The sequence below is a fragment of the Nilaparvata lugens genome, chromosome 13 (assembly GCF_014356525.2).
Source record: "Nilaparvata lugens isolate BPH chromosome 13, ASM1435652v1, whole genome shotgun sequence".
Taxonomy (NCBI): domain Eukaryota; kingdom Metazoa; phylum Arthropoda; class Insecta; order Hemiptera; family Delphacidae; genus Nilaparvata; species Nilaparvata lugens.
In genome coordinates, this window is record NC_052516.1 from 25744000 (window position 1) to 25765051 (window position 21052).

Sequence of the window (21052 nt, forward strand, 5' to 3'; positions counted from 1 at the left end):
TTTTGTCCTCCGTTCTCCTCCTCCTTTGTCCTCTGTTCTCCTTCTCCTCCTCCTGTGGTTTAGGTGTACTACATCTTGATTGATAGTAGAAGAAGTCTTCCTCAGCGTCAAGATCACACTGTATCCCGATAAATCGTTTTCTTCTCAGAATTAGAAGACATTATAGGTGTACTACATCTTGAGTCATAGTAGATGCTGTCTTCCTCATCATCAAGATCACACTGTATCCCGATAGACCATGTTTTTTCTCAGAATTAGAAGACATTGTAGATGTTAACCGATCAAAGCTAAAACCTCAAATGAGTGAAATTTGAAAAATGCAATACTTATATAGTTTGTGCTCTATCGAGAAATTACTGAACTTCCTTCATCATGGAAGTAAGAGGAGTGTACTCCATGATACGATCACTGATTAAAATGCAATAAGCAGAAGTATTTGGAGGGACACCTACCTTAAATTTCATATCTATTCTAATATCTGTGAAGGATTTCAAATAAGAAGATTGATGTGAACAATCAATTACAATCAGGGGTGTTTTAGTACAAAAAGTGTTAAAATTAATCTCTGTTCCAAGCTCACTATTGATACTATGGTTATAGTACGCTGGTGCAAAATCCAAAAACATATGGTACATCAATTGTTGTTTACCAAGGAGGTTTACATAAGGAAAATAGTCAGAGTTGAAGTAGACCTTTGCATTCTGAAGATTACAACTATCGAATTCCGAGATTGATTTATTAATTTTATTCTCACAATCTGTCTGAAATGCTAAAACAACATACTTTGGTGTGTCGAGATGGGATGCAGTTTTTACTGCCCAAGAATGAACAGTGCTATTTTGTAAATTTGGTAATTCCGAAATCTCCCAATGACAAAAGCTCAGCTTCAGCGGTGTATCAGCATCGAGCAATCTCAAAAATTTCAACCTCACATGATCTTCTAAAGTAATATAGGGAATTCTCCATTGAAGCTTTGTTTTTTTTTACATTAACGTTTGTTGCTTCTGTAGACACGATGCAATTGAGATCTGTTGGTGATCTTAATAATACAAGTTCTTGTTTCAAGTTTAAAATTATTCTTTGAAAGTCTTCAAAAAATGGTAAAACTAATTTAAGAGGTACTGTACACAGAATGTAAACTTATTATCTTTTAGTGTATATCCTTCTCTGTCAAACCCAGCCAAGTGATATGTGTTTATATCAAACATATTTTTCACTAATATAGCTCTAATTGTTGATGTTAATCCAATTAGTCTTGATTTAGAAATTTGTTGACCAGCCAATTCATATTGAGTTTCATCAAAGAGATTTCCAATGAGGTTAGTGGATAATATATACTTAGCTTCTATCGGATCATCCCCAGCCTTCGCACCTGGTTTTGTACACTTCACCTCCCCCTCAATAAATATAAATGATTTGCATGGAAGGCTGTACTGATCCAGAGAAGCCACATGGATGCAAGCTTCATCTGAGGGTTCAATTTCTTGGCCCGAATATACTGTATGAGTATGGAACTGAAATTTAGTAATATCATTATAGAACTCGAGTTGAGATTCAAAATCGAGAATTTCACTAATTACTGCGCCGTACATGATGCCAATCTACTATAAATCCCAACTTTTCCAATATTCTCGTGCTTTTCGGAGATATAGCACATAGCTTTTTAGGTGTTGACTCTATTACGTTCAAGTCTCTAATGAGCTTCTGTGAGCAAATGCTAGTGTGAGGTTTGAAAACGAGAAATCCCATTTCAAGTTCTTTGTTTTTCACGAATGTGAACTCTAATTGTAATTATATCTCCGCGGAAATCAATAAACGATCCTTCTTGATCAGTTACCTTTACATTAATGCTTTGAATTCTATGTGTGTTTAAAGGCATATAGATTATTGGATTAGGTGTTTCATTTATTAAATACCCACTAGGTACTCTAGGTGAAAACTCGTATATAATATGTTTCTGTTTACCATTAGAGTAACTCCCACAGGCTATATTGCACTCAACTACAATAGAGTCAATATTTGTTATGCTAACTAAATGCTGAGAATAATACCATTTATTTGGTTGTACTATAACATTATCAAAACCAAGCATTTTTCCTATTGAAGTAGATGATGTAAAGTCAATAGGCTTATCAGAACGAATTTCGAGCTTCATAGTATTTGTGTTAGCTCTTATATGAAGTTTCTTTTCGTTATTATTCAATTTAGTCTTTAAAGCTAATACGAGGGCTATTTTTTTCAACTTCTGATCGTGCTGCTAGATGGCAATGCGAGCAGCATTGGCCAACAATGCACGGCAGCTGTCTATGCACATCTCACACTATAACCTCACTCGTTTTCGGCCATCTGTTGTCATTACCAGTTCATCTAGCGACACATAAATATGGCCAATATGATAGAATCTCCCACCAAGTGTGAGTTGTGAAGTGTAATTCGTTTTTTGCAAGCTGAAGGGTTATCCACAGCAGAAATTCACCATAGAATGAAACGAGTATATGGTGAAAGCTTTATGAGTGACAGTGCAGTGCGTGATTGGAGAGGAACTGTGCAGAACAAAAGGAGAGGAATGCTCACATTGGGAGTGGTGCTCATTCATGACAACGCCTGTCCTCACAGTGCTGCTGTGATGAAGCATCTTCTTGACGGGTTTAAATGGGACGTTTTTGACCATCCAGCGTATAGCTCAGACTTAGCACCAAGCGACTATCACCTTTTCCCGGAACTGAAGAAAATGCTAGGAGGGCAGAGCTTCTGACAAGACAATGCGCTGCAAGATGCTGTGAAAAACCATCTCAAATCACTGGTGGCTAAATTCTATGAACAAGGTATTAAGAAGCTTGTACCCAGGTATAAAAAATGCCTCAATCTGAGTGGTGACTATGTTAAGAAGTAACTAATAATGTAAATAACTTTTGATAATAAATTCATTCAATTACTCTCACTAGTTTCTTTTTTATACCACATCGGAAGTTGAAAAAAAATAGCCCTTGTATAATGTCATCAACTTCATATGCACCCGTATCAAGATTAATTAATTTATCACCATATTTGAAGCTAGAATTTTTACATTTTATAACATTTGCAATGCTATTGTAAGTATAGAAATTAATCAATCCAATTTCCCATTCTTTATTTTTATCCAAATTGAGAATTTCTTGCAAATGTTCATAGAGGTCACTTGATCTAGATTGTAATGTAATAACAACCATCTTATATGTTTTCCCCCACAAATACTGGATTACAACTGGTTTGCAAAAAACAAGAGCATAAGGTGTCCACATATATCTGTATGTAATGGTTGCATGTACTCAACATTGTAAAAAATATTTACACCTGTTTCTTTTTTCCAATATTTATTCAATTCATAAGGTGGTTGTAAATTACCAATTGGATCAAAATAGTAAACATTTGATCCCCGTTTCTTATAACCAACCCAGTGTGTACCATGTCCAGATTGAGTGTCTAAATTAACAATACAATTCTCATTTTTTAGAATTTTATTAGGTAATGTATCTATCATGTATACAACTTTTAGGGGAATTTGTAATAATTTACACCATTTTATTAGATCGTGATTAGACAATTCACCATTGATATTCATTTTTTCACTTTCTTTGTCTTTCTACGTTTTTCAACTCCTTTTTTACTTTTTTTCTTTGGGAATAAACTTACACCATATGGTGAGGAGGAGGAGGAGGAGGGGTTGGGGCCAATCAAAATACGACCACCAGTCGAGATTGGGGGGTACAGTTTCAAATAGTAACCTCTACCTGCAATAGGCTGTTTCAACTGAGCAATAGCTTTTTTCCTTACCGACGCTATGAGTTTTCCTAACACTTGTGCTCTTCTTCTTCTTTCTCAAACCACCGCCAAACACTGCTTTAGCTTTCATCACGTTTGTTACAAGATAACTCAAACCACCGCCAAACACTGCTTTAGCTTTCATCACGTTTGTTACAAGATAACTAAGTGCTTTTTCACTAAGAGATGTTTTTGGATTTTTGAATATCTCCCATGCAGCGTTTGCAAGAGCTCTGTCTTCAATCGCTCGCGACTTATTATCACTATTTTGAGTGTATGCTATATCATGTACCTTACAGGCACTATCTAATGAATTTATACCTTGATCACCTTTCTTTAACCTTTCATTAACCTTGGTGCCAGGTCCGCACCACTGATAGCCGGGGAAGTGGGTTTCCGGTGAGGCATTTATCAATTTATTTATAATAGTTGATGTAATGTCCCCCGCAGTACCCGCTATACCTTTGACAATTTTTCTAGCCAAACTCAAGATTCCTCTCCCTCATTTCCTAGAAGATAACTTTCTTCTACATACCATTTTTCATTACCTTTTAACTCAATAGTTGAACATCAACTGAGGTTAATTAATCAAACACTTAATCTCAATCGAGAGACAAAGAAATTGTCTCACTAAGTGCTTTATATATTACTACAAAGTTGGTAAGTTTTAATCAATAGGGTATACAATTTTCTATCATCAAATGTCTTATTAACACACTTGTTAAGTATGTTGTAAGTTTTGTAGAAATCGCAAAGAATTGAACGTTCATCAATCATAAATCTATACCTATGTCTTAGACTAACATCGAGAGAAGCATCTGATGAATTGACACATGATTTGATATAAGATAATGTATGATTTCTTACTAGCAGTGATTCCTGCATCAATTGAGGTGTTTCCAAATCCCTAATCTTATTTTGTACATTTTGTATAGATTCCAATATTCTCTTACTATCATTTTGCATTGAATCATATTTTTTCAAAGCAATATGGAAAAGTAATAGCATATTCACACAACATATTATAAAGAGAAGAACAAATAAAACTCTCCATACGATTATCCTCATTGCACAACTTCTCCCTTCAAGTGTTGTAAGCATACTGATAAAAATAGATTGCAATATCTATAGTGAGTGTATAGCACTAACAGATGAAAGAGAATCTCACAACAAGGTTGAGACTGACATGTGGTGCATGCGCAGCAGCAACTATAAAATAGTTTCTCTTGTGACCGTACACTCATTGACTGCATAGTTACAAGAGCATTACTATTCTTGTGTGTACTATTCTACATTCAATGAGTGTTCAGTTACAAGAGGATCAATTCTTGTATGAACAGTGTACTATTCTACATCTTCTTTGATACAACAAACAGGTGAGAATTATAAACAATTTTTATAAAAACAATATTACAATTTATTATTAATCACTACAATATTTACATTATATACTACTACTACTTGTAAAGCATCTCACCACAACATGATATGACAATAAGATTGTTAAATTTTAAAAATCTTAATGTCAGTCCATGTAGCAGTGACATGCTTCACCACTATTGCTAAATTTTTACAATTGGCATTAAATTTGATAACTTTTATTGGTGAAATTGTGGATGAAAATCTCTGAGGTAGATATACCTCAGAGATTTTCTTTGTAGATGCAATGTTTATTTTTAATATTATTCTTCTCCCGTGGTGGTTTGTTTCTTCATGAGCAGAGATAATACTATGCGGGACATCTTCCGCCAGCTCGCGGAGAGGCATCCATGGCTTAGCTGATGGTCTATTGATGATTGAAACAAAATCATTGTGATTGTCATCATCCTGCGCCACCTCCTCTAGTAGCTGAGCAATGGAGGAGTTCTCAGCTTCATATGCACATTGTTTCTGTTAAATAAAAATAAATCTATGATTAGTAACTTATTATAATTTGTTTTAGATTATCAACTACTTATGATCAACATATTATTGTCATAATCTCAACTTGATATCATCAGATTGACAAGACATTCTCTACACAAAGTGAGTAATATCAGTTATTGAAATGATTTGAATAAATAATATTTCTTGCTTCATATTGCAGAATCCAACAGTGATGCATGAAATGCATACATCAAATTAATAAGCAAGCTCTTTCAATGTACATTGCAACAAATAACTATCAACTGAATCAGTAATTTTCTTAACACATCACTTCAATATTATATTCTATTATTTTATAGCAAAAAATAGTATGCATGATTAGTACAAATAATTTAAATAATATGTATGATCAGTGCAATGTAAGCATCATAATAATGATCATGAAATCAAAATATTCATCTTATTCAAATTTTGACTGAAGTCTAATCAATTCAACTAGTAGGCTTGATCAGTTCAATTTCAAAAAGTAATCATTATAATATTCATGAATTCAAAATATACACATCTTATTCAATTCCTAACTGAACTCTAATCATTTAATATCACATTGTGAATGCATGTAATACGAAGACATCTATTGGAAATTAGTTTTTCTCAGTAAAGTGAGAAATTTATTGGATAGTAGCATGCATTCAACCTAATCACTTCAAATAATTATATTTCTTGATTTCATAAAACAACATAGAAGTTGCTCAATTCAAATGAACATATCAATTTCAATGTAATCATCATATTCATGAACTCAAATATACATCTTATTAATTTTTTAACTGAACTCTAAAGTTGAATAGTTTCATTTCCTATATTACAATTCGTTATCAAGAAATAATTCTTGTTTGAAACTGTCTTTCAAATCTAATCAGATTTATCAATTTCTCACAATAAATTGAACTCTAATCATTTAATATCACAATGTGGATACATGTAATGTGAACAGATCTATTGGAAATTAGTTTTTCTCAGTAAAGTAAGAAATTTATCAGATAGTAGCAAGCTTTCAACAAATTAATGACGACATATAAAGATTTAAAATTATCTGTTCACATTACAAGTTAATAATATTTGGAATAACTAACCTTTGAGGGTACAAAGTTGGTTTCCTCATCCTCCTCCTCCAGAAAGTGCAGCTTTCTCTTCCCCTGTTGCTTGTTGGAAATCATTGTGAGTGGCACACGTCTCGTTGCCCACTCCAGATGAGATGGCAGAGTGTCCGGTACAATGATTTCCTCACTGCTCAACCCCCTCTCCACAAAGACACCATGGTTCTTCAATGGTTAGTCCTCGCAGTCGGATGCAGCAGCGGGAGCAGCACTGGTAGTGGTGGCTGGAAGCTTCTTCTTCTTCTGCTGTGCAGCTTGAGCTGCCCAGTAAGATGGGAAGTGCTTTGTTGAGGAGGAGTATCTGGAAGAATGTAGTCCTGATGCATAGATGATGAGTCCATGTTTCATTCGTTTCTCTCTCTCTGTTTTAGGTTGAGTGAGAGATAGTGCATTTTCCCGCTTATCACATCCTTGACATGCAAAAGCATTCTAACATGTACAGCAAGGTGCATTCAGAGAAAAAAAAATCAAATTCTCACAATGCACTAATATAAAATTTCTCAGTTCCAGATATAATATCTCGAATAACAATATTTTGAATGTGAGAGCAATGTAATATCAAATCTCCTCATTAATTTTCAATTAACATCACATGTTGACTTGCTAAATTTCTTCTCAATATTATTGTGATTTTCATTATGTTCGTTGATTTCACAGAGTTCGAGTATGCAGTACTGCATAATCACTCCAGTCTTTGAGGAGGAAAGACGTATGAAGAACTAGTCTGAGAGTTGGAGTGTAAGCAGAGAGAGAGAGAGACAGCACATCACATCATTCATTGCATGTAAGTAATATTTTTACTTTATTTTTCTAATCATGATTTTTTCAGAACTTACTTCTTTTCTGATAAATTAATACTACAATGCACTTATTCCTAACAAATCACTAATATCTTGATTCTGATTGGGAATTACTTCTACAACAGAGTGCATATTGTACAATATCCAGCTTGTTTTTCCACAGCATCTTCTTCTTCTTCAACATTCGTCTTTTCTTTTCCATTATAGCTCATCTTTTTATATATACAAAACGGAACATGTATCACTTTTTCATAAGGATTTTCAATAATATATTTGCAATATACACATTGCAGATATGATTTCTCATGTAAAAAATATCCATTTATTGCAAAATAGTCTGCTCTATTAATAAATACCGAGAGCTTGAATGGTTCTGGACGATGGAAAGTTAAAACTCGTTCTTTATATCATCATAGGATATTATTATCGAAATTCTCCTCGCATTTCTCCTCCTTCATCATTGCATTTCCTTCGAAAACATAGCACCTGACATTGAAAATGTACTTGAAAACTCAAAAGCTCGTGTTTTTGAGATAATAAGAGAACATGCTGCACGTTTTGAAGGAAATGTGAAATGGTTCTTAGTATTAAATGTATTATTGTATAAGATGGTAGTTATAGAATTAGAGGAATCTGAAGCTGTTTCATCCATTGTGAATCTGCATAGATACTCGGCCATAGCCTTGAACGTCTTGGAGAGCTATGATGAATTGAACGAACATTTTATGTTAGTGGTTGGGAAAATTTTAAGTTCGTTCGATAACTTTGTTCAATTTGGTAGTGGGTGGGTGTTGAAGAAGATTGACTCGCTTGATGTAAATATGATTAGATATAATCCAATATACACAAGCAGTTATATTCAAACACCCCAGTTCATCATATAGGTAAAAAATCACCTTACTTTACTTTCGGCGATGCAATTTCAGCAACCCCCACTCCACATCCCTCTCACATGTGCACACACCAATCAAATAACTAACTAACCTTTGATTTGCTGTGTGCACATGTGAGAGGGATGTGGAGTGGTGGTCGCTGAAATTACATCGCCGAAAGTAAAGTAAGGTGATTTTTTACCTATATGAGGAGATTTGTTACTATATTGTTCATACATTCAAAATGTATGTTCAAAGTCTGTAAAATCAAAGAGCTTAATGAAGAAATTTAATATCTCTACATAGTTATGAGGCGCTAATTGAAAATCAATGAGTGGATTTGATATTACATTGCTCTCACATTCAAAATATTGTTATTCAAGATATTAAATCTGGAAGTGAGAAATTTTATATTAGTGCATTGTGAGAAAACAGTATTTTTTTAATTTTAAATTCAATACTTACAAGCAGAATCTAACAGAGGATGAGTTTCGGCAAGCTGTGAGAGATTTGATATTTTTTATCTCTGAATGCAGCTTGCTGTATGTCTCAGAATGCTTTTGTATGTCTAGGGTGTGATAAGGAAGAATAGGGACGGCAGACAACGGTCCGCTGTGCCCTGGGGAGAAGGAGAATAGGGACGGCAGACAACGGTCCGCTGTGCCCTGGGGAGAAGGAAGAATAGGGACGGCAGACAACGGTCCGCTGTGCCCTGGGGAGAAGGAAGAATAGGGACGGCAGACAACGGTCCGCTGTGCCCCGGGGAGAAGGAAGAATAGGGACGGCAGACAACGGTCCGCTGTGCCCTGAGGGGATGGAAAGAATAGGGACGGCAGACAACGGTCCGCTGTGCCCTGGGGAGAAGGAAGAATAGGGACGGCAGACAACGGTCCGCTGTGCCCTGGGGAAATGGGAGGACAGGGACGGCAGACAACGGTCCGCTGTGCCCCGGGGAGAAGGAAGAATAGGGACGGCAGACAACGGTCCGCTGTGCCCTAGGGGAATGGGAGGTCAGGGACGGCAGACAACGGTCCGCTGTGCCCTAGGGTGATTGGAGGTCAGGGATGGCAGACAACGGTGCGCTGTGCCCCAGGGAGATGGGAGGACAGGGACGGCAGACAACGGTCCGCTGTGCCCTGGGGGAATGGGAGGTCAGGGACGGCAGACAACGGTCCGCTGTGCCCTAGGGTGATTGGAGGTCAGGGACGGCAGACAACGGTCCGCTGTGCCCTGGGGAAATGGGAGGACAGGGACGGCAGACAACGGTCTGCTGTGCCCTAGGGTGATGGGAGGTCAGGGATGGCAGACAACGGTCCGCTGTGCCCTGGGGAAATGGGAGGACAGGGACGGCAGACAACGGTCCGCTGTGCCCTAGGTAGATGGAGGACAGGGACGGCAGACAACGGTCCGCTGTGCCCTAGGTAGATGGGAGGACAGGGACGGCAGACAACGGTCCGCTGTGCCCTAGGTAGATGGGAGGACAGGGATGGCAGACAATGGTCCGCTGTGCCCTAGGGAGATGGAAGGTAAGGGACGTACGGCAGCCAACGGGCCGCTGTACCAGGGCAGGAGGTCGGGGACGTACGGCAGCCAACGGGCCGCTGTACCAGGAGCAGGAAGGTTTGTGAGCGGAATGCTGTGGTCTGGGGCTCGTCCGGCCTTTAAATACTCCCCCAAAGTGGAGGGGATGGAGTTGAGCCGCCGCCAGAGGCGGTGGAAATTGTCTTGATGCGCGGAAGATGGTGTGCCATCGGTACCTCCCTTATCTCCGCGGTCGGCTAGCATTGCTGATAGCCGAGCGTCTTTCAATAATATTATTTATTATTTTCTCGTCACAATTTTACTTTGTGACACCCCACTCCTACTTGGGGGGGGGGTGTTCAGAGCCCTCTATGGCACCACCTTAAAAGGCGTGAGCCATCTAGGCATCACCTTAAGAGGTGTACACCTCTCAGGCATCACCTTTAGAGGTGTATGACACTCGCTATGGCATCATCTATGCCTGATCTATGGGCACATATTTACGCCGTCCATCCGGTAATTGGATTTTTATCCGTGGCTTGCCAGCCCGTTTGCGCTTGCCAGGTGTCGAGACTCGTTTGCAGAACACTGGATCCCTCCTCCTTGAGGGACCTGGTGTGGGTTCCTGGGACGGTGGGACCACTTCATTGATAGTTGCACACTGCGTTGGCTCTCCAACGTCCATAACCATTGAGGGTGGCACGGACTCCTCCACATCCATAGCAGTGGGGGGTGATGTGGTCTCGTTCACATCCATGACCGTGGGGGGTGCTGTTGCCTCTGTTACATCCCTCTCAGAGGTCCCACTTGTGTTGGTGGCTGGGGCATGAATAGCAGCGCACCGTTCAGAGTCAGTCATCTCATTCCTGTGATCCATCACTATGTTGCCCCAGGATGCTTGCCTTGGAACATAGGACATCTCTGCTTTGCTATCAATCAAGGCATTGGGTTCGACTCTGTTCAAACCATCCTGCTTGAACATCCTTCTGTCTCGATCCTTGTTGTCCTGAGATTCGGATTGTACAGCTGATATTGTTGGGACTGCTGTTGTCTTAGTCCCCAATAAGAGAGATCGCGACATTATTAGCGGACTTGTAGGATTCAGTTGGGGAGGATCCCACTCTACCTCTCTCGTGAATGTGTGAATATTCACTCTGTTTTCACACGTAAATTCCATGCCTAATAGCAACTCTTGTCCAAGTCCTTCCATTATAGATGCCACTAGTGGAACTGTGATTTGTCCTATAGTAACATTAGTTGTCAGCTTCCCATTTAATGGGGTGGATCGTCCATCAGCTAATATTGCGTGGTGATGAGTTGGTACCTTCCTTATCATCCCTATTTTTTGGAGAACTTCATAAAGCTCATTACTCATATAATTAGCTTCAGCGCCAGTATCTAGCAATGCCCGACACTTTTTACCACCGATTGTCACGGTAATGAATAGTCTGTTGTCCCTTGATGACTCTTCAATTACAGGAATTGGAATCCTCTGTGCCGTTTGCATCCCTGCTGTCTTTTTCAGAGTTTTATTCTCCTTTCGCATATCACAGACACATTTCAGTGCTCTTTTTCCGCACCTTTTACATGGTGGGATATCGGGATAGTGTGATCTCCAGTGCTCCGGTCTCTTGTATTGCCCACACATGGGTTCAGACTCACTAAGAGATGGCCTGTTACTAGTAGGAGTTATAACTGTCTCAACCTTGAGCCTTGTAATCTTTTTCGTGTCCTCAATCATGTGAACTCTCGAATTCTGTCTATTCTGTTTCTCCTCTGCTTTTATTTGTTCATACTCCCTCGCAAATTTTTCCAATTCGTTGATACTATGAACATCTGATTGCCGAATATACAATTTGTACCGTGGGAGGAGATTCTTATACAATCTCTGTAATTTATTCTCATCTGTAAAACCTCCTCGACGCCTCATGAGTGTCAGTACATCTTCGAGAAATTCGTCAAACAATTCACCTTCCCTTTGCTTCCTTGCCTGAATTAGATTCTCAAGGTCCTCCTCATAGGTAAGTGGGTAGTAGCGTGATCTGAAATCTGTCACAAAATTGTCCCATGATTTCCACTGGTCACGACGATTACGCATCCATAGAGTAGCTTTACCAACCAGTAATTCAGGCAGTGCGACTAGTAGCTGGTTGCCAGTGAGCCCATAGGCTTGTTGTAGCTCGTCTAGCCTTTCCAAGAAGCTGGGAGCATCTGATTGGCCGTCGAATGACAGTCTCCAGCTTCTTACCTTGTCACATACCGCCCCTGGGTCCATGAGGGGGTTTGTGTGAATATTGGTTCTAACCTCGGTATGGGTACCTGTCACCAAGTGTTTAGTTTCCCCACTGCTTCCACTCATTATGCGGGTCTTGGGCTGGGATAACGTACTGCCATCTTCTTATGTTGTTCTACTAACAACTTTCTCAACTCAGCAAGTGTTCCAGATGACACTATGCCCCAATCTTGTAGAAGATTGAATGCCTCATCCTTTTTCAATCTATAGATCCAGGAAACTCTGGGGTCGGCTATCACCTCAGGGTTTATGTCCTCGACCGACTGATCCTCTGTCAGCTCCTGGTGTTGAGCATCTGAATCAGACTCTCCCTGTTCACTCATGATTCTTACTTCGTTGCCTCGTGCCCCAAGTGCGGGCGCCAATCTATCACGTACACCCTGAGTAGCTTCAGAGGTGGGTGATTGATACCAAGGTGTTGCTCCTGGATGACTTCGCTCAGTCGTAATGTGGGCGGGGAAAGGAGGCAAGTCGAAGTTCCTCTTCCTTCTTCTTTGTTCCTCAGCTGGCGTGAACAGCACCTCCTGGTGCTTCTGACGGCGTGAAGGTCGCTCTCTTCTCTGATGACCACTTTGATGTAATTTTGTATCGGCCTTACGGCCTCGGTTCCGCTCCAGTGGAGTAGGAAAAGGAAGGACAGAAAGGATAGGGACGGCAGACAACGGTCCGCTGTGCCCTGGGGAGAAGGAAGAATAGGGAAGGCAGACAACAGTCCGCTGTGCCCTGGGGAGAAGGAAGAATAGGGACGGCAGACAACGGTCCGCTGTGCCCTGGGGAGAAGGAAGAATAGGGACGGCAGACAACGGTCCGCTGTGCCCTGGGGAGAAGGAAGAATAGGGACGGCAGACAACGGTCTGCTGTGCCCTGGGGAGAAGGAAGAATAGGGACGGCAGACAACGGTCCGCTGTGCCCCGGGGGAAGGAAGAATAGGGACGGCAGACAACGGTCGCTGTGCCCTGAGGGGATGGAAAGAATAGGGACGGCAGACAACGGTCCGCTGTGCCCGGGGAGAAGGAAGAATAGGGACGGCAGACAACGGTCCGCTGTGCCTGGGGAAATGGGAGGACAGGGACGGCAGACAACGGTCCGCTGTGCCCCAGGGAGATGGGAGGACAGGGACGGCAGACAACGGTCCGCTGTGCCCTAGGGGAATGGGAGGTCAGGGACGGCAGACAACGGTCCGCTGTGCCTAGGGTGATTGGAGGTCAGGGACGGCAGACAACGGTGCGCTGTGCCCCAGGGAGATGGGAGGACAGGACGGCAGACAACGGTCCGCTGTGCCCTGGGGAATGGGAGGTCAGGGACGGCAGACAACGGTCCGCTGTGCCCTAGGGTGATTGGAGGTCAGGGACGGCAGACAACGGTCCGCTGTGCCCTGGGGAAATGGGAGGACAGGGACGGCAGACAACGGTCCGCTGTGCCCTAGGGTGATGGGAGGTCAGGGACGGCAGACAACGGTCCGCTGTGCCCTGGGGAAATGGGAGGACAGGACGGCAGACAACGGTCCGCTGTGCCCTAGGTAGATGGGAGGACAGGGACGGCAGACAACGGTCCGCTGTGCCCTAGGTAGATGGGAGGACAGGGACGGCAGACAACAGTCCGCTGTGCCCTAGGTAGATGGGAGGACAGGGACGGCAGACAACGGTCCGCTGTGCCCTAGGGAGATGGAAGGTAAGGGACGGCAGACAACGGTCCGCTGTGCCCTAGGGGAATGGGAGGTCAGGGACGGCAGACAACGGTCCGCTGTGCCCTGGGGAGAAGGAAGAATAGGGACGGCAGACAACGGTCTGCTGTGCCCTGGGGAATGGGAGGTCAGGGACGGCAGACAACAGTCCGCTGTGCCCTAGGTAGATGGGAGGACAGGGACGGCAGACAACGTCCGCTGTGCCCTAGGGAGATGGGAGGTCAGGGACGGCAGACAACGTCCGCTGTGCCCTAGGGAGATGGGAGGTCAGGGACGGCAGACAACGGTCCGCTGTGCCCTAGGGTGATGGGAGGTCAGGGACGGCAGACAACAGTCCGCTGTGCCCTAGGGTGATTGGAGGTCAGGGACGGCAGACAACAGTCCGCTGTGCCCTAGGGTGATTGGAGGTCAGGGACGGCAGACAACGGTCCGCTGTGCCCTAGGGTGATTGGAGGTCAGGGACGGCAGACAACAGTCCGCTGTGCCCTAGGGTGATTGGAGGTCAGGGACGGCAGACAACAGTCCGCTGTGCCCTGGGGAGAAGGAAGAATAGGGACGGCAGACAACAGTCCGCTGTGCCCTAGGGTGATGGGAGGTCAGGGACGGCAGACAACGTCCGCTGTGCCCTAGGGTGATTGGAGGTCAGGGACGGCAGACAACAGTCCGCTGTGCCCTAGGGTGATTGGAGGTCAGGGACGGCAGACAACAGTCCGCTGTGCCCTAGGGTGATTGGAGGTCAGGGACGGCAGACAACGTCCGCTGTGCCCTAGGGTGATTGGAGGTCAGGGACGGCAGACAACAGTCCGCTGTGCCCTAGGGTGATTGGAGGTCAGGGACGGCAGACAACAGTCCGCTGTGCCCTGGGGAGAAGGAAGAATAGGGACGGCAGACAACAGTCCGCTGTGCCCTAGGGTGATTGGAGGTCAGGGACGGCAGACACGGTCCGCTGTGCCCTAGGGTGATTGGAGGTCAGGGACGGCAGACAACGTCCGCTGTGCCCTAGGGTGATGGGAGGTCAGGGACGGCAGACACGGTCCGCTGTGCCCTAGGGTGATTGGAGGTCAGGGACGGCAGACAACGGTCCGCTGTGCCTGGGGAAATGGGAGGACAGGGACGGCAGACACGGTCCGCTGTGCCCTGGGGAGAAGGAAGAATAGGGACGGCAGACAACGTCCGCTGTGCCCTAGGGTGATTGGAGGTCAGGGACGGCAGACACGGTCCGCTGTGCCCTGGGGAATGGGAGGTCAGGGACGGCAGACAACGTCCGCTGTGCCCTAGGGTGATGGGAGGTCAGGGACGGCAGACACGGTCCGCTGTGCCCTGGGGAATGGGAGGTCAGGGACGGCAGACAACGGTCTGCTGTGCCCTGGGGAGAAGGAAGAATAGGGACGGCAGACAACGGTCTGCTGTGCCCTGGGGAAATGGGAGGACAGGGACGGCAGACAACGTCCGCTGTGCCCTAGGGAGATGGGAGGTCAGGGACGGCAGACAACGGTCTGCTGTGCCCTGGGGAGAAGGAAGAATAGGGACGGCAGACAACGTCCGCTGTGCCCTAGGTAGATGGGAGGACAGGGACGGCAGACAACAGTCCGCTGTGCCCTGGGGAAATGGGAGGACAGGGACGGCAGACACGGTCCGCTGTGCCCTAGGGTGATTGGAGGTCAGGGACGGCAGACAACAGTCCGCTGTGCCCTGGGGAATGGGAGGTCAGGGACGGCAGACAACAGTCCGCTTCATATAGGTAAAAAATCACCTTACTTTACTTTCGGCGATGCAATTTCAGCAACCCCCACTCCACATCCCTCTCACAATTGCACTCACCAATCAAATAACTAACTAACCTTTGATTTGCTGTGTGCACATGTGAGAGGGATGTGGAGTGGGGGTTGCTGAAATTGCATCGCCGAAAGTAAAGTAAGGTGATTTTTTACCTATATGAAGACTTTCAAAGAATAATTTTAAACTTGAAACAAGAACTTGTATTATTAAGATCACCAACAGATCTCAATTGCATCGAGTCTACAGAAGCAACAAACATTAATGTAAAAAAACAAAGCTTCAATGGAGAATTTCCTATATTACTTTAGAAGATCATGTGAGGTTGAAATTTTTGAGATTGCTTGATGCTGATACACCGCTGAAGCTGAGCTTTCATCATTGGGAGATTTCGGAATTACCAAATTTACAAAATAGCACTGTTCATTCTTGGGCAGTAAAAACTGCATCCCATCTCGACACACCAAAGTATGTTGTTTTAGTGTTTCAGACAGATCATAAGAATAAAATTAATAAATCAATCTCGGAATTTGATAGTTGTAATCTTCAGAATGCAAAGGTCTATTTGAACTCTGACTATTTTCCTTATGAAAACCTCCTTGGTAAACAACAATTGATGTACCATATGTTTTTGGATTTTGAGCCGGCGTACTATAACCATAATATCAATAGTGAGCTTGGAACAGAGATTGATTTTAACACATTTTGTACTAAAACACCCCTGATTGTAATTGACTGTTCACATCAATCTTCTCATTTGAAATCCTCCACAGATATTAGAATAGATATGGAATTCAAGGAAGCTGTCCCTCCAAATACTTCCACTTATTGCATTTTAATCAGTGATTGTATCATGGAGTACACTCCTCTTACTTCCATGGTGAAGGAAGTTCAGTAATTTCTCGATAGAGCACAAACTATATAAGTATTGCATTTTTCAAAAAATAACAGCAAATAGGACTACATGGAGAAAGATGAAATCACAGAAATTGCAATGAGAACAAATATTACTAAATAATCTTACCTTGAACAATGAGTGCTTTCAAACGTTCAGTCACCGTTTCTAATTTAGGTAATATCAAACTCCAAACTAAACTATACTACTCAACAGATTTTTGCACCAAATAATTTGTAGATAATATACTGTAATTGATCAAATTAAATCACTAAATAACAAATAAATTTATCTATTCATCTGACAACATTCAACAAGTCGACTGGCTGGTGGCTGCAACACAATCACAAACTGGTCAAATACGGTACTCAAATTTGAAGATTAATGAAGACGAACAAAATGGAAGCAAGAGAGGATTTGGGTTCGAGACTCACCCCTATTTAGGTATTTTCCATAAGTAGGCTAGTAGCCTACATTCAAAAACGCAATGATAGCAATCTCAAAAACTCGACCTAAAACTATTGCTAAAAAATATATAAATCTATTAAAATAGCTTTCAGAATAGTAAAACTTGTTAAATATCAGCCGAAATATTGAATTCAATTGAAAACAACCCAACCTCGCAACCCCCACCACAGCATGTTAATTGGGTCAAGTAAACTCCCAACATGTCCTTATTTTTTATTTCACAATCAACAAAACTTTGACGAATTTAGCCAGAAATATCGGTTTCAAAGTCATTGAAATTTATAATTAAGCTCCCAAGCAAATATAAATGATTAATAACCCAAGATTTACAATTCACAGCACATTAAGTACCTACTTAATGTAGTCATCAATCATCATCACTGTCATTGTCATCAACTGGCTTGAAATAACAAATATGGCTGCCTCCATGGTTTCATAATAATTACAAATTATTATAATTATGAAAATATAAATCAACTCAATGTATGAGATTCAAACAGAAAGTAACAACGAAATTTGAAGAGAAAATACCTCCTCCAGCTCCAATTTTACTCAATTCCTAGAACATTAATTTGCAACAAAATATTGTAATTTCTAACAGAAAATTGTTCAAATTAATTCCATGAGTTTGGATGCCCATCTGAGCTAAGATACAAGAGTATTGTATCTCATATAACAAGAAAAACAAGTTATCGGATAGCCACGTTTTATCGTCGGTCCCGGCTGAAGTATGAAAGTTGTAGGGCCCACTGACGGCTTAAATGGTATATTTAGGCATGGTGGAACTTTCGCTGGGGAATCCCCACCAATAAAAACCATACGAATATTATTTTAAAGTATCTAAATAAACTTCTGTAGCCTATTAAATTTGAATGAAAACAAGAGTACAACGAGTTATGATCAACATGTGAATTGACATCTACATTGAATTAGCTTCATGGGATAACTTATGAGACAATTCAATTCAATTTTTCTTCTGTCTGTAACCAATGTAGGTATATACCGGATAGAAATTGTCGATTAATAGAAACAAACTGTGTCTCTTAAAGACAGACTGTTATCTTTGCAGATAATAGAGATATAACAATAAAATATAAAGACAGTCGTCAATATTCCAGCATACAACTTATAAACTGAATTCGTCAACATTATTAAACAGCTACATAGGTATCTAGTCAATTTAATTAGTCTCGGTCTTAGCCCCAAATCAAAATAATGAAAATCAAATTACTTTGACAAATATAATTTAATCTTTTCAAAGTTATTGTAGGAATAATCTATCAAACAATATAATTTTTAGAAATTGGAAATGGCCAAATATCAAATCTACAACTTTGATTTAGGTTATATTAAACAAGACTAATTATTACTTACGGTGTTCCTATAATTAGCTGCCAAAATTATAGTATATTTAGCTCCATATTGTGTAGTTAAATTTAAAGTTAATTATTAATTTAAATATCACAAAAAAGCACAGAAAATCCACACTCCACTAGCAAAGTCCACAGTTTTCAACTGTGTGTCAACGGAACAACGAAGAAATCAAGTTAGTGCTCGTTGAAGATCTAGACAGCAGTGCATGTACTTTCAATGCTGATCGCTTGGCAGCAGCACTAGTCTTCCAAGTGACTGTCTCTCTCGAGTAAATTAAATCGGATTGAGCATACGCTATTGCACTCGACAAAGGGGTCGCATGAATTGGGAATATCTGGAACTCAAAATATCTTGCAGCTGGCCGCAATTGGAAATATATGAAACTCCGAATATCGTGCAGACTGGCGGAACTCAAAATATCTTGTCAGCTGGTGGAATTGGAAGTATGTGGAATTGGAAATATATCAAATTCACAATATCGATCGTTATTAGCGAGACTGTGTAGATGTGGGATGAAACAAATTGATCGCAAAACAAATGAAGGGTTCTATAGTTGACCTAAAATAAATTCATCAACAGTCGTCAGTCTTTTTTGTTGAAACAGGTAACAGAGTTTTGAAAGCTTGCATAATATGTATGAATATAATAAATATAATTGAAAAAGAAGGATAGACCAGGTCCAAAAGTATTCTATTCCCAAATTTTGATAATGAAAAACAAAAAGATCAGCCAAGTTGTTTCTACTGTTTGAAGTTTAAGTCCAATATTTCCATTCAAAATCAATATATAATGAGCTATGAATTACCCTAAGTGGGCTAATTAGTCCATATCATTCCAGAAAATGAGTCAGACTTGAACCATTTCTCAATAACAAACACATTACCAGTACTCCCACTTTGGCACTGATATTCTGAGTTCCAGATATTTCCAATTCCGCCATCTGACAAACAAATAATTTGAGGTCCAGATACTCCCAATTCCGCCTAGCAACATATTTCGAGTTCCGGATATTTCCAATTCCGCGGCCCCCGACAAAGTGGGGAAATCATTCACAAGTGCGGTATCTCAGATGTGCGAGTATTTGTACTATTTTGTTATCCGAAATTGTTAGTTAATTATAAATAATTGATAATCTTACCGAATAATCAATTATTAAAATGCAGCCATAACTGCATTTGCCGATGATACCGCGCTGAGCTACTGTGCTGATAGAAAATACCAATTAGTTCAAATGCTCACGAAAGATCTACAATCTTTAAGCTCATAGTTTCAATTAAATTCCTTAGAACTAAATGCAGAAAAGTCCAACATAATAGTTTATGAGCTGCGATCTAATGTTAAATACACTGCTAGACCTAATTTGTATATTCCATTGCATACTGCTTCTTGCAAATATCTCCCTACATAAATTGTAAATGCAATTCCATAACTGAAGTAAAACAAACCAAATACCTTGGAATAATTATGGACTCAAGTCTCACTTGGTGTCAGCATATTAATAAATTGAAAAATCACCTCAATTCAATATGTCGGAAGTTATATCACATCCGCTATCTCTTTCCTGAATATATTCTGCGCTCTCTATATTACGCGCTGATAGAAAGCAAATTACAATATGGAATCGCAGTATGGAGTGGTGCATACTATTCCACTATCAAACCACTTATTGTAGGACATAAATATGTCATGAGGACCTTAGCTAAGAAGCACCGTATGACAAGTTCATATACCTTATTCAAAGAATGGGGGTTTCTCCCACTAAGATATCTATATTTCTATAAAGTGTTGATGATCTTTTTCATTAGAAGTGGTAAACTTTATCCAGCTAGTAGCACTTATAGCTTGAGATCGACAGGGAACTGGATTCCAACCAGACCCTACAAAGAAATCTATCGAAGAAACTACCTATATAATTATCTCACCTAGAGTGTATAACAGGTTACCCTTAGAATTGAAACAGCTGAATAATATGGTAAGCTTCAAGGTTAAATTGAAAGTCTGGTTATTAGAAACGAATGATGTTGAAGTCTTCTTCAAAAAATTAACTTGAATCCTGATAGAAATAATTTTGTTAAAATATTTTTTTTAGACTCCGAAATCTACAGTTGATTCCAATGATGTATAATTTGAGTAAAGTACTGATTATGAATAATATTGACAACACAAAATAATTAGTAAGTTGTAGCCCGACCAAACACAGTTACCACAAAATAACAAATTAAATCAAACATTTAACAACATTTTGATGTAAATAATACATAAGTTTACCTCAGTTTATTATTATCTTTTTGTTCATATACAAATTATAAGTGTGTTTCTGGTTTATTTCTTTATGCTGGGACTCCCATATAGGCCTTTGCCTCGGGAATACCTAATTATTTCCTTTCAGATGTTTGTGTGTGTAGAAGTGATATTTTGTTTTTTTTCACAACATTAGCTATATACAGACTTTTGTATCACTTGACTATTCATACAGTGTAATTAATATTAGTTTATATAATATTGTTTTTTGTTCTTTTGTACACATCTTAATGGAAATAAA

General features: G+C 40.9%; 1 protein-coding gene across 3 annotated transcripts; it reads right to left on the reverse strand.

Moving 5' to 3' along the window:
* Positions 1-5194: 5194 nt before the first annotated feature.
* On the reverse strand, positions 5195-18804 carry LOC120354061. 3 transcript variants are annotated; one of them, XM_039440146.1, is made up of 3 exons: positions 18511-18804; positions 6804-7128; positions 5195-5691 (listed from the first exon to the last, which is right to left on the reverse strand). In XM_039440146.1, the coding sequence occupies exons 2-3, from the start codon at positions 6885-6887 to the stop codon at positions 5305-5307; spliced, it is 471 nt and encodes a 156-aa protein (XP_039296080.1). In that variant the 5' UTR covers positions 6888-7128; positions 18511-18804; the 3' UTR covers positions 5195-5304. The 3 variants fall into 3 exon arrangements, with proteins under 3 accessions (XP_039296080.1, XP_039296079.1, XP_039296081.1); XM_039440145.1 differs by having other exon boundaries at positions 6804-7144; XM_039440147.1 differs by lacking the exon at positions 18511-18804 and adding an exon at positions 8965-9111.
* Between the last annotated feature and the right edge of the window lie 2248 nt (positions 18805-21052).